The sequence below is a fragment of the Eubalaena glacialis genome, chromosome 10 (assembly GCF_028564815.1).
Source record: "Eubalaena glacialis isolate mEubGla1 chromosome 10, mEubGla1.1.hap2.+ XY, whole genome shotgun sequence".
NCBI lineage: Eukaryota > Metazoa > Chordata > Mammalia > Artiodactyla > Balaenidae > Eubalaena > Eubalaena glacialis.
This window is the reverse complement of record NC_083725.1, coordinates 75524117-75537673: the sequence shown is the minus strand read 5'-3', so window position 1 is coordinate 75537673 and position 13557 is coordinate 75524117. Positions and strand designations below refer to the sequence as shown.

The following is a 13557-nucleotide window of genomic DNA, read 5'->3' as shown; positions in this document are numbered from 1 at the left end:
ACCCCCACCCCCAAAACCACTCCTTCCCCAGCTTTAGGTGGTAATCTACTTCCTGTCTTTATAGATTTGCCTATTCTGGATATTTTATATAAATGGAATTGTACAATATGTGATCTTTTGTGATTGGCTTCTTTCATGGAGCATAATATTTTCAAGGTTCATCCATGTAGCATATATAGTACTTCATTGCTTTTTGTGGCTGAATAATATTCCACTGTATGGGTATGTATCACATTTTGTTATCCATATATCAGTTGATGGACATTTAGGTTGTTTCTACTTTTTGGCTACTAATAATAGTGCTGCTGCGAGCATTCATGTGTAAGTTTTTGTGTGGACATATGTTTTCAGTTCTCTCAGGTATATACCTAGGAGTGGAACTGTCGGGTTATATGATAAGCCTGTGTTTAATGTTTTGAGGAACTGCCAGGCTATTTTCCAAAACAACCACACTATTTTACATTCCTACCAGTAATGTATGGGCATTTTGGTTTCTCTACATCTACTAATGTAGAGTATCTTCTCATGTGCTTATTGGCCATTTTTATATCTTCTCTGGAAAAAAATGTGTCCTCTGTTCAGATCCTTTGCCCATTTTTAAATTGAGCTATTTGTCTTTTTGTTTAAGAAGTCTCTGTATGTTCTGTATACAAGTCCCTTATGAAACATGTTAATTTGCAAATATTTTTTCCCATTCTCTGCATTGTCTTTTTTTTTTTTCTTTACTGATTTTTATCTCTTCTTTTTCTTCAGCTATTGCGGGAGATGTGTTAAAGTCTCCCATGATAAGTAATAGAATTGCCTAGTTCTCATTTTATTTCTGTCCATTTTTTCTTTATGTATTTTGAAATTGATTTATTGTATGCAAATATATTTACAAATATTATAGCATCCTGGTGATTGATCCCTTTATCATTATGGAATGTCCTTCTTTGTCTCTAGTAACGCTTCTTGGCATAAAGTGTACTTTGAGTTTTATATAGCTAGACCAGCCTTCCTTTGGTTAGTGTTTGTATGGTTTATCTTTTTTTATTTTTTTATTTTCAAACTCTGGGTCCTTATAATTAAGGTATGCCTCTTGTAAGCAGCATGTGGGGGGTTTTTTTGGCCAGTTTGACTATTGTAGTATATTACTTGTATTTAGCTCATTTATATAAATATAATTACTCATACAGTAATGGCTTTAATATAATTTACTGGGTTGTTTTTTCTATTTGATCCTCTTGTTTTACATTTTCCCCTGCTTTCTTTCATTCTTTTGGATTAATAAACTATTTTTTATTCCATAATTTATATCTGTTAACTTGTTATTTATATACGTTTACTGTTCTTTTAGAGGTTTACCTCAGGACTATAGCATACATCCACTTTTGTCTGTTCAGCTCTCACCAGAAACTTTGCTGGTCAACCTGGCCATCTGCCAGAATCAAGCCCAGATTCTCAGCTTCCTATCTGTACTCAATATTGGCAAATCTCTTAGGGAAAAAGTGGATGTGCTTGTTAACTTACCTCTTTGGTCTTTTCCTTTCTCTGGAATTTTAGGTCCTCTAATCCTTGTGCTTCTGTAGCACTCTGATATATTTAAATAGATGGCTTTTGCATTTTATCTTACTTTTATAATTGTTCCTGGTGGGAGTTCTGGTTTGTTACAAACTGTTCCATCATACTTGGAAGTGAGTGTAATTTTATTATTAAAATTCCGGGATAATAATATATTAATTATTTATGTTTAATTATTTATTAATTATTTATGTTGTTTATGTTGTAATGTTAATAATTTGTGTATCTTAACATTTATGTTATATAGTAATGTTAATATTACTTATTATTTATTATTTACTTAATAATGTTAATTTGCTATTATTTCCCTAAGTATTAACAGCTTTTACTTAAGTGTTGATTGTACTTCACACAGAGAAGAGAATGGAGGAGAAGTAGACATGTTAGGGTAGTTATTTTTTGAAGGGTTTGGTCATTTAACTTTAATATCCATGAGCTAGTTGAATGCTTTCTTTAAATACCCACATGAACAGATTAGAAGTTGGTTTAAATTTTAATTTGCTTGAATTGTAGCCTTGTCTCAATATTGTTTTTGTATAATCTCTTTACTTTCTTCATTTTCAATCAACATCAAATTCTTTTTTTAGATGCATATGGAATGTCTCATTGTAGTCAGTCAGAGAGGTACACATGACTCAGTATTTGTCCCTGCATGCACTTCCTGTAAAACCAGAATGAATGAATGAATGAACAAACGAACGAACGAATGATGAATGAATGAGTGAAAGACGAATACAGGGACCTCTGTCCAACTTTCTGGTTCATTTGAGTTGATCAGAATTAGGATTTCCCCTGTATTAAAATTAAGAGGTCTGAATGTTTCATTTTACATGATACCCATTTAATATGAATGTAGAATTCCTCTGTCACTTTAAGAGCCATTCACATTTTGAGAGGTTAATTACTTTCCAGCTATTCCTCAGAGGAGCCAGAGTGATGATGAACACTATTCAAATGCTATTTCAAATGCTAGAAATAGCATTTGAAAGCCAAAGCCTTGGGAAGGAAGCCCTGGGAGGTCAAATACCCATAAACCAGAGTTGTTATCAAATGTTAGAAAGCTAGTATTAGAATGCCACAACTGGGGATTTGGCCAATGCCCGATACATCAGTAACTCTAAGTGAAGAACTTTCTTCTGGGAATGAACTAAGTCATAGTCTCCAAAGGAAAATAATAATTCCCAGATGGTAAACAGATTCATTATAAGAAAATGTGGGGTTTTTAATGGTTCATCCTAAAGAAAATTTAAAATGCTGCTAAAAAGATTTTAGAATTAAAATTTTATAAACAGGTTAAAGATGTTACTCTCTCAATAAAGCGTGTGGTCTTATTTGGAGACTAAGAAGTTTTCTACTCTAAATATAGATCAATTTCAATTTCGGTCTATGCCACTGGCCTACACATGTGGGAAGCACCAGAGTGCAAAATTAAGAATGCACATTTCAGACAGAAAAGTCATATGAAATAATCTATTTTACAGTCATGGTCATTAATGTTAATCTTACATGATTTTAAGTGATTTCAAGAAAACTATAGTAAAAACCAAGTAAGACTGATTTCCTGATTCTGATAAAGCACTATAGTTATGTAAGATATCACCATGGGGGAAGATGATAAGTGCATGGATCTTCTCTGTACTGATTTGCAACTTTTTGTAAGCTTATAATTATTTCAAGATTTTTAAAAGTTTAAAAAATTATTTGAAGGATATAAAGTTTCATATTGATGAAATGAAAGGAATGCTAAGAGTAAGATATGGTGGTCTTTCTTGTTAGGTAAGAGCAGCCATAAAATATAAGGCTTAAGAATTATTGATACTACCTCATTTGTACAAATTATATAGTGTAGTTCTTTGTGAAATTATACTTTTTATTTGACAAATACTGCTTTAATTTATATCTTTCTAATATTCTTTTAATAAGTTAAATTTATTTTAAGTAATTTAAGCCTATGTAGTACACTAGAATTATCCAACCTTGTAAAGTTGACAGGTACTAAGTTCACAGAACTGAGAAGTGACTCTCCCAAATTTGTATAGCAATTCTTTGGCCATGATCATTTCTCTTTGTGTGCAGTGCTTCTTCAGGTCACCTGTACTCAGATTTGCAGAACCTAATTTTTTGTGGTATGTGGTTTTTCTTTGGTAATATGTTAGAAATATCAACTTCTTTTTCTGTTAGTCAGTCCTCTTACATATGAGTGTTAGCTATTTTTGTCATGATCTTGTACGCAAAACATTTTTTATCTGTTTGTTTACAATTAAAGGAAAAATTATTACCTTTGCTTAATAAAATTTTACTGAGCAATGTAAATGTGAATTAATTTGCATAAGAGTTAAGTACAGTGTTAGAATCTATCCTGTGAAATTATCCTAAATAACCCATTGACTAGCCTGCCACTTCACACCCTAAAAATGTAATCAAAGTGAGGAAATGAAATACTTTCAGTGTCATGTAAGAAGGGGAAAAAAACGCTTAAGTGTTGGTCATGTAAACAGAGTCATAAACTGTAAACAGTAATATTCCCCTTTTGTAATTGCTGAAGGAGTTTAATTTGTGTTTTCCTTATACTCCTTTACTAGTTTCAATAATGGATAAGGTGACAACAGTTTTCAACAGTGCACAGAGATTGGAAGTTGTTAGAAACTGCATCTCGTTCATATTTGAAAATAAAACATTGGAGACTGAAAAGGTAATAAAATGCCATCTTTCCCAAGTAAGCGTTCATCACATCCCTTTCAGATTTCTATGTTTAGCTTGCCTACTGACCGCTCCTCTGATTCAATCCCTTTTGCTTATAAAGTATCCTTTCATTGTTTTGATCATTTTAAATGAACAGTGTCTAAGATTTAAAATCTTAGCCAAGCCTAATTATATGGCAACCAGAGAAGTATTGATCGTCATTTCGGCCCCCCCCCCGGAACTTTTAAACATTGTTCATTAATTCTATTTTGGCATATTACTTAGAAACTTAACATTTAAAATATAATTTTATTTATTACAAAGAATCTAGTTACAACAAGTAATGAATTATAAAAATTGTGGTATTCATTTAAATGTGCCTTGTTAGAGCACATTTTCTTACCTTCTTTAATAAAATATACTAAACATATGTAACCTTTCCTTAGTGACTCGTCATAATTCTGAACATTTATTACAAGGGGCTAGTAAAACATGTAAAATAAAGTTTTTACCCTTGCACTAAATGACCTCAAGCCTCTTTATATTTTCAGTTTTTTTGGTATCCATTTTTTTCTTATGGTTGAAGTGTTACAGACTTTCTTTTGCTTCTCTTGCTTTCAGCTTTCACAGCCTATTTCCTGTACCCATTGTAACAATATTAGGTCCCTCTACTCTCAGTCTTCTTCCCTTCCTTCTTATTTGCCCCTTTGTTCTCATTATAGGTTTTCAAAGTTAAATTATTACTTTATGTAAAGTAAATTAATTCAGCTCTAAAGGTGAAATGGAAGAGGCGTTCTTGTGGGTGATGAAGTGAAAGAGTTTTAATACATACACCTAGAGATTTCTGTTTGTTGCTCTGAGTTTTTTTCCTTCTTAATTATGCTTTTGAAATAAGAAGAGATTGTAGAATTTTCCAGTCATAAATTAAAACTGAGTAGTGATTAAGTTGCTAATCACTTTAAAAGTATAAAATCACCGATGATTCTTGTCATTTTAATTTTTCCTTCTATTCTTGCCATAGAGATGTGACCAGTTATTGAAAGAATGTGTCTAAGTGTCTGTGGTTTTGACTCATAATCTGAAGCAACAGTTATTTTGGTGACCACAATTTTGATGAGTTTTTTTTTAATGAAGTTTAATGTTTTTAAATGTATCACATAAACTAGTCCTACTTATTTTCATGCTGCCTTAGAAGTAAAAAAATCACTATAAATCCATCTGTTTACAGCTGTCCTTAACAGTACATCAACTCTTTTCTAGCAGTTTAATTCTACTAATAACTCTGTTAAATGGTTTATAGGATACACGTGAGTTTTCAGCGTGATTGAAAGTTACTTTTTTTCCAGTGGTACCTTTTGTTCATGTCTTCCTCTCTTGTCCTCAGACTCTTCCTGCTGCACTGAGAGCCCTTAAAGGAAAGGCAGCAAGACAGTGTCTCACTGATGAGCTGGGTTTACATGTTCAGCAAAACCGGGCAATATTAGACCATCAACAGTTCGACTACATAATAAGGATGATGAACTGTACTCTACAGGTAACTTTTAGTTCTTTCAGATTATCCTTCTTATTTGAGAATACTTTTTATTTTTCCAGGCGATTCAGTAATTACCAATATATCAGGTTCTTGAGCCTTCTGCACCTAATAGGATGAAAAGCCAATATCCATACCATTTCTGTCAGAAACACTTATGTATTACTTGGCATAAATATTAAGAGTTTTTTATTCTTTCTTTGTTTTTTCTTGAAAAATATTAGGTTATTTTACTAGTTCTATAAGCAAGCTTTCTGAAAATGAAAAGTCATCTTTAAAACATTCAGTTGTATATTAATGTCTGTATTCATGTCAGCCCTTTTCAGTCAGTTTTCAGTTGTACTATTAAAGCAGAGGGCAATGAATGGTGGGTAATCCAAATGATAAATGAATTACTCAGTTAAGTGTTTACTAAGTACTTTGTGTGGGTAAAGCATAAAAAAAATATTTCCAGGTGGCTTCAACATACGTGTATTATCTTACAGAGATAAATTTCCCACACAATAATGAGAACACAGTTTAGGAGAAGCAAATAATCTGATTTCCCTATCCTGTTCCTGTGACATTGGCATCGTATTCTTTGTAGGTGATGCAAAAATTCTTTCTTAAACTTTTTGCACAAAGAGAAAAATGTGATTAAATATTAAGATTTCAAAGACTATCTGTGGGACTCCAGAGAAACTGAGTAAAATGCATGTTAAATTCTGGTAGATTGGAAAGTGAGAATTACAGGGTGTAATTAATAATAACATTTGTGGATGAAAGAAGGCCTAAAGAAATGGAAAGATATACCATGTTCATGGATTGGAAGACTCAGTGTTATAAAGATATCAGTTCTCCCCAAAATAATCTATAGAGTTACTGCAATTCCCATCAGAATCCCAACAGAAAGAGCAAAAGTCTGAGAATTACCAACATACTCCTAAAACAAACGGCAAAGCCTGGGAATTGGCCTTGTCACATATCAAAAATTAGTTTAAAAGAAGACACACAAATGGCCAAAAGGTAAGTGAAAATGTGCTCCATGTCACTAATCATCGGGAAAATGCAAATCAAAATCACAACGAGTTACCACCTCACATCTGTTAGAAAGGCTGTTATCAAAGACACAAGGGATAATAAGTATTGGCAAGGATATGGAGAAAAAGGAACCCTTGTGCACTGTCGGTAGGAATGTAAATTGGTGTAGCCACTATAAAAAATAGTATGGAGATTCCTCAAAAAATTAAAAATAGAACCATACCATATGATCCAGCAGTTCCACTCTGGGTATATCCAAAGGAAATGAAAACAGGCTATTGAAGAAGCATCTGCACTCCCATGTTCACTGCAGCATTAGTCACAATAGCCAAGATGTGGAAATAACCTAAATGTCCATCAGTGGATACATGGATAAAGAAGATGTGGTATATATACACAGTGCAGTGCAATATTATTCAGCCATGAGAAAGAAGGAAATTCTACCACTTGCAATAACGTGGATGAACCTTGAAGGCATTCTGCCAAGTGAAATAAGCCAGACAGAGAAAGACAAATACTGCATGGTATTATATGTGGAACCTTAAAAAAAAAAAAGGTCAGACTCTTAGAAACAGAGTAGAAAATGGTTGCCAGGGGCTGAGAGGTGGAAGAAATAGGGAGAGGTCGATAAGTGGTACAAACTTTTAGCTATAAGATGAATAAGGCCTGAGGATCTAATGTACAATATAGGGACTACAATTGGTAACACTTTATTATATAACTGAAATTGCTAAAAGAGTTGAACTTAAATGTTTTCACCAAAAAAAAAAAAAAAAAAAAACAGATAAATATGTAAGGAGAGGTGTCATTTAACTGAGTTGTGGGAATCCTTTCACGATGTATACATATATCAAATCACCTCAGTGCACACTTTAAATATCTTACCATTTTATTTGTCAGTTATACCTCAACAACACTTAAGAAATTTTTTAATTAGTTTAAGATTGTAGTCATTAAGACAGTGTGTGGCACAATCATAAACAAATTGGCCAGTAGAGCAGAATTTAGAGTTCATAAACAGATGTACACATGTTTGGAAATGTGATTTATGACAGAGTTGGTGTTTCAGATTAGTGACAAAGAGGTAAAAAATTCAATAACTAGTACTGGGACAGTTGGGTGACCATGTACACATCATGAACCATGTACAGGAAAAATGTACCGATACCTCACACTATACACTAAAATCAGTTTTATGTGGATTAAATATTAATACTTAAATATGAAAAGCCAACCTATATAGTCTTTCATAGAGAATAAATGACATAGCCTTATGACTTTGGGGGAGGGAAAGATTTGTTAAACAAGGTAAAAATAGTGCCAATCTTAAAAGAAAATATTGTTATATACCACTTTTACCTCAGTTAGAAAGAAAGATTGGTAAATTTGACTACATTAAAATTAGAACTTCTTTTCATCAAAAATACCATAAAGAGAATGAAAATGTAAACTTCAGAGTGAGAGATGTTTGCAGAGCATATGACTACCAACTGATTAGTACTCAGATTATAAAAGCTCCTACAAATCAATAAGAAAAAGACAACCCAAATTTTAAATGGGCAAGAGACTTAAAGTATCCCGGAGAAAAGGAAATCCACTTGGATAATTAGTGTATAAATAAAATGACATTTTTTAAAAAGATGATCTATGTCAATAACTGGAGAAATGTAAATTAAAACCACAATGAGATAGCATTTTACATTCACTGTTTTGTAATAATTGTATAATTGGATAATATTAAGTATTGGTGAAGTTATCAAACAAATGGAGCATGTAAACTCTGCTTGTTAGAGTGTAAAATGGTACAAAGATTTTCTTGTAAAGCTGAATATGAACATATTCTATGACCCAGTGATTCCACTCTTAGAGGAGATCTTACCCACATACACCAAGAGATATGCACAAAAATGTTCATAGGAACATTGTTTGAAATAGCAGGAAACTGGAAACAACTCATGCCAACCAGCAGTAGAATGTATAGATAAATTGTGCTATTTTCTTATGTTAGAATATTATTTAGCAGAGATAATGAATGAATTGCAGCTATAAGGAACAATGTGGATAAATCTTAAAGAAGATAATTTTGTGCAAAAATAAAAAGGCAATTCAATTACAATATGCTTTTATTCATATAAAATTCAAAGCATGTAATATATTATTTAGAGTTATTTAAGTTAGGGATAGAATATATGTGTTAAAACTAAAAAAAGCAATGTGTACATATATTAAATCATCACATTGTATACTATAATTTTATCTGTCAAATGCACCTCAATAAATCTGGGAAAAAAGAAAATCAAGGGATAATAAGCAAAATATTGAAGAAAATTACCTCTGGGAGACAGAGGGGAAGGACATGAACATAGAGATCTTCAAAGGTAATGGTAATACTCTATTTCTTAAACTATGTATATGGGTGTTAATTGTATCATTATTATTTATAATCTTATAACTTATACACATTAATGTCTTAGGGTACTACTGTTACATTTTTTTTGCAGGGCATATTTATCTTTTAAAACCCATTTCAAGTGATATCTTTCTCAGAAATTCTAACTTAAAATCTAGCATCAAAAATGTAATCTTGTTTAAGCAAATTGGCAAGATAGGAGATGATTCACCTTTACTGGAAATACATTCTTACTTTAGAGCATAAGAGACGAGCTGTAATAGTTTATAATAGCAAAAATTGAAAGCATCCTAAATGTTTACCATTTGGATTTTGATTAATCTAATTATGGTAGAACTCTTCTTTGGAATACTGTTCCGTTACTAAATAGAAAGAGGTAGCTCTATAATATGTAGAGCTATAATATGTAGCTCTATAATATGTACCCATATGAAAAAACTTCTGTTATGTATTGCCAGGTGGGCAAAAGGAAGTTACATAAAGTAGAAATAATTCTGTTTTTGACCTAAAATTACATATATGTATGTATGTATATCATGGTAAAAATCTGGAAGGATAGTTATACTAAATCCTTAATAATGGTTATCTCTGGCATAGATAGAAGAGTTTTGACTTCCATTTAAACTTTTCTCTGCTTGAAACACACACATACACACAAGCATAATTAAATTATATAAAACATATAGCAAGCATATTTTATAACTTAAAAAATGATTCTCATTTTTGTAGGAAGGAAATTATCAGACCTTTATGAGAAGAATAAGACATAATAAATTTACCCTAAAAAAACTCACGTCTTTTACTACTTTTGTTACTTTCTTACAGTTACTTTGGTACTGTCATTATATAGAACAAACGAATTTGATTAATAGATCAAGGTCACCAGAAGCCATAAAGTTAGGTAATTTCCTGATTCCCTATAACTGGTGATAAAACTACAAAAACTGTTTTAGGGAGCTTTTTTCCATTTGTACTTTATGTGCTGTAATTAACTGAAGAACTAAGTTATAAGGCTTTCTCTAAACTTAATTTTAGCATATACTAATTAGTAATTACTTATAGAATAGCCAGGTACCCTTGGGTTACAAAAATATTCCTTTTCATTTGAATAATCATATTCTGGGGGTAAAAAAGCTTGCATTTTTTTGTTGGTGTTGTTTCCAGATACACCTGTACTGATGAACACTTAATATTTTAGAATTCACTATTTCATAAATACATAAAAATATATCCTGTCTTCCTTCCAGCATATGCTGTTGTTTAACATTATAGAGAGGCTCTTTTCAGTTATAAATGGGTTCACATGTGATTCTCTTATTTTAATGGGTGATTTATTACCAACTTGGGATTTATTAATATTTATATTCTTGTTGCAACAATGTTACTTGTGGGGATTTAACATGACATTCTGAACATTTTTTACAAAAGCATAGAATTTCAAGGCAGAGAGGCCAAACATCTGTGTTGGTGTTTTAAGATAGAAACATTAAATGAACCAATTTTTAGGTAGTGATTCAGAAACTTTAGTAATTTTTGCTTTTCGTGATCTTGAAGTTATTCTGTCTTTCCTGTCCTCAAGGGAAAATTAAATGGAACATGAGTACTGTCAAGGGGTTATTTTGTTTATCAGGTTCTTTCACTGCCAAGATAATTTTTTAAAGGACTGGTTTATAGAGATTATAGATTATTCCTATGTATCTTCTCATCTCAAATAATTGATCGTATTTTAGGTTTTTTTGTAACTGAGATTACTATAAATCTCTTCAAAAATATCATGGGGCTTCCCTGGTGGCGCAGTGGTTGAGAATCTGCCTGCCAATGCAGGGGACACGGGTTCGAGCCCTGGTCTGGGAAGATCCCACATGCCGTGGAGCAATCTAGGCCCATGAGCCACAACTACTGAGCCTGCGCGTCTGGAGCCTGTGCTCCGCAATAAGAGAGGCTGCAATAGTGAGAGGCCCGTGCACCGCCATGAAGAGTGGCCCCCGCTTGCCGCAACTAGAGAAAGCCCTCGCACAGAAACGAAGACCCAACACAACCAAAAATAAATAAACAAATAAATATTTAAAAAATAGAGTGGGGAAAAAAAAAAGAAAAAAAAGCTTTCCTTAAAAAAAAAAAAATATCATGGCCTTAACTCTTTTCATTTTAGCAGATACATGATTTTTGTGTCAAGATCTTAGCTAAGATCTTTTCACAGTAAATTATAATTTAAAAACCCAGTAAAGTCCTCCATTTCCAGCATTATAATAAACTGCATGTTATGAGGGACCCTCTCACTAACATAGAAATAGATCTTAGAAAATTGAAACAACAACAAAAAAACCCCATGATTTTGATATGTAGTTTTTCCCAAGAAGAAAAGGAAATCTATAATAGGCCCCTCCTCTACTCTCAAGAAAAGGACAAATAGGAAAAACCAAATTCTGAGCTATTAGCAGGTAGGGAAACCAGATTTGTGAGCACAATTAAGCCTTGACTTCTGTAAAGAGAGCTGGTTGAACCTGAGAGCTTTATTTACATCAGGGTAGGACACTGGAAGAGGAATAAAATAATCCCTCTTCAGCGGCATGCCCCTCACCCTTGCCTCCAGAAGAAGCAATTGTAAATCCTTTCTAGGATAATGCAGCCACAATTTAGGCAGTCAGGATTCCCACAGATAATTCAGTAAGATATAAACTCACAATTTTAAAATGACCAAATACCAAAGAAATGAGCCAATATGAAATAGTGTCAACAGAAACAACCAACAGCAGATTGAGACCCCCAAAGGCTTTATATATTGGAATTATTCAATATGAACATATAATAATTAAAATACTTAAATAAATAAAGGATTGAATACAAAATAAGCAAATAACAAGAAACTAACAAAAATGGCCGGGTAAGTTTAGATTATATAATCAGTAAAGTAAAAACTCAAAGGCTAGGGAAAACCTAATATCGTTAAGATGTCAGTTCTCCACAAATCAATCTGTAGCCTGAATGAAATTCCAATAAAAATTGCAGCGGAATTTTTTCTAGAAATTGACAGGATGATTCTAAAATTTATGTGGAAATGCAGAGGACTTAGAATGGTGAAAGCAATCTCGAAAAAGAACAAATTTGGAGGACTTAACACTACCTGATTTCAAGACTTCTGTTAACCCACAGTAATCAAGACAGTGTGATACTGACATATCAAATAGATCAGTGGAAAAGAGCACTCAGAAAGAGACCCGCATTTATGGCATTTTTGACAAAGGCACCAAAGCAATCCAATAGGGAGAAGAAAGTTTTTTCCACAAATAGTGCTGAAATAACTGAATATATCCATATGGAAAAAAAATGAACCTCTACCTCTACCTCCCATCAAACACAAGGATTAACTTGAGGTAGAGCACAGACATAAACATACAATATAAAACAATAAAGCTTTTAGGGGAAAGCATGGAATAGAGTCATGACTTGGGAATGAGCAACAGTTTCTCTTTTTTTTAATAATTAATTGAATCTTTATTGCCACTTATAACCTTTATAACTGGCAACAGTTTCTCAGGTCACAAAAAGTGATAACCAAAAAAGAAAAAAAAGGTCACTGTACTTCATCAAAATTAAAACTTACGCTTTTCAGAAGACAGCATTAAGAAAATGAATAGTTAAGACTAGGAAAAAATATTCCCAAAATGTAAACGTGACAAAGAACTGATGTCATGTTTATATAAAGAACTCCTACAATAAGGAGAAGCCAAACCAGTCTTTGAAAATGGACAGTTTGAACAGACACTTCACAAAATAAGATATGTGAATGGTCAATAAAAACATGAAGAACTGCTCAGTATCAGTCATCCGGGAAATGCAAATTAAAACCATTATGAGATACTACTATATAACCACCAGTATGGCTAAAATTAGAAAGACTGACAATACCAAATGTTGACAGGGTTGTAAAGTACTTGGAATTCTCAGGTTTTATTGTTGAGAATGTAAACTGGTGCAATCACTTTAGAAAAAAGGCTGGGAGATTCTTATAAAACTAAGCATATACCTAAACTATGATCCAATAATTTCACTCCTGGGTCTTACCTTAAAAAAATTAAAACATATGACTATTAAAAGACTTATACAAACGTATTCATAGGAACTTTATTCATAATAGCCTAAAACTAGAATCAGCCCAGGTGCCCATCAATCAGAGAATGTTTTTGTCTTTAACTACCATATATCCATACAATGTAATACTAATCGGCGATAAAAAAACAGGCTAGGGTTTCCCTGGTGGCGCAGTGGTTGAGAATCTGCCTGCCAATGCTGGGGACACGGGTTCGAGCCCTGGTCTGGGAGGATCCCACATGCCGCGGAGCAACTAGGCCCG

The 13557-nt window shown here is 32.8% G+C and overlaps 1 protein-coding gene across 6 annotated transcripts in view; it reads left to right on the top strand.

The window, feature by feature from the left end:
- SBF2 (SET binding factor 2) overlaps positions 1-13557 on the top strand; it is a 461885-nt gene that overhangs the window by 275717 nt on the left and 172611 nt on the right. For all 6 annotated transcript variants that reach the window (XM_061201443.1, XM_061201441.1, XM_061201446.1 and 3 more), the window contains exons 15-16: positions 4143-4252; positions 5627-5776. In XM_061201443.1, the coding sequence (XP_061057426.1) occupies positions 4143-4252; positions 5627-5776 (260 nt within the window). The remainder of the gene's footprint in view (positions 1-4142; positions 4253-5626; positions 5777-13557) is intronic.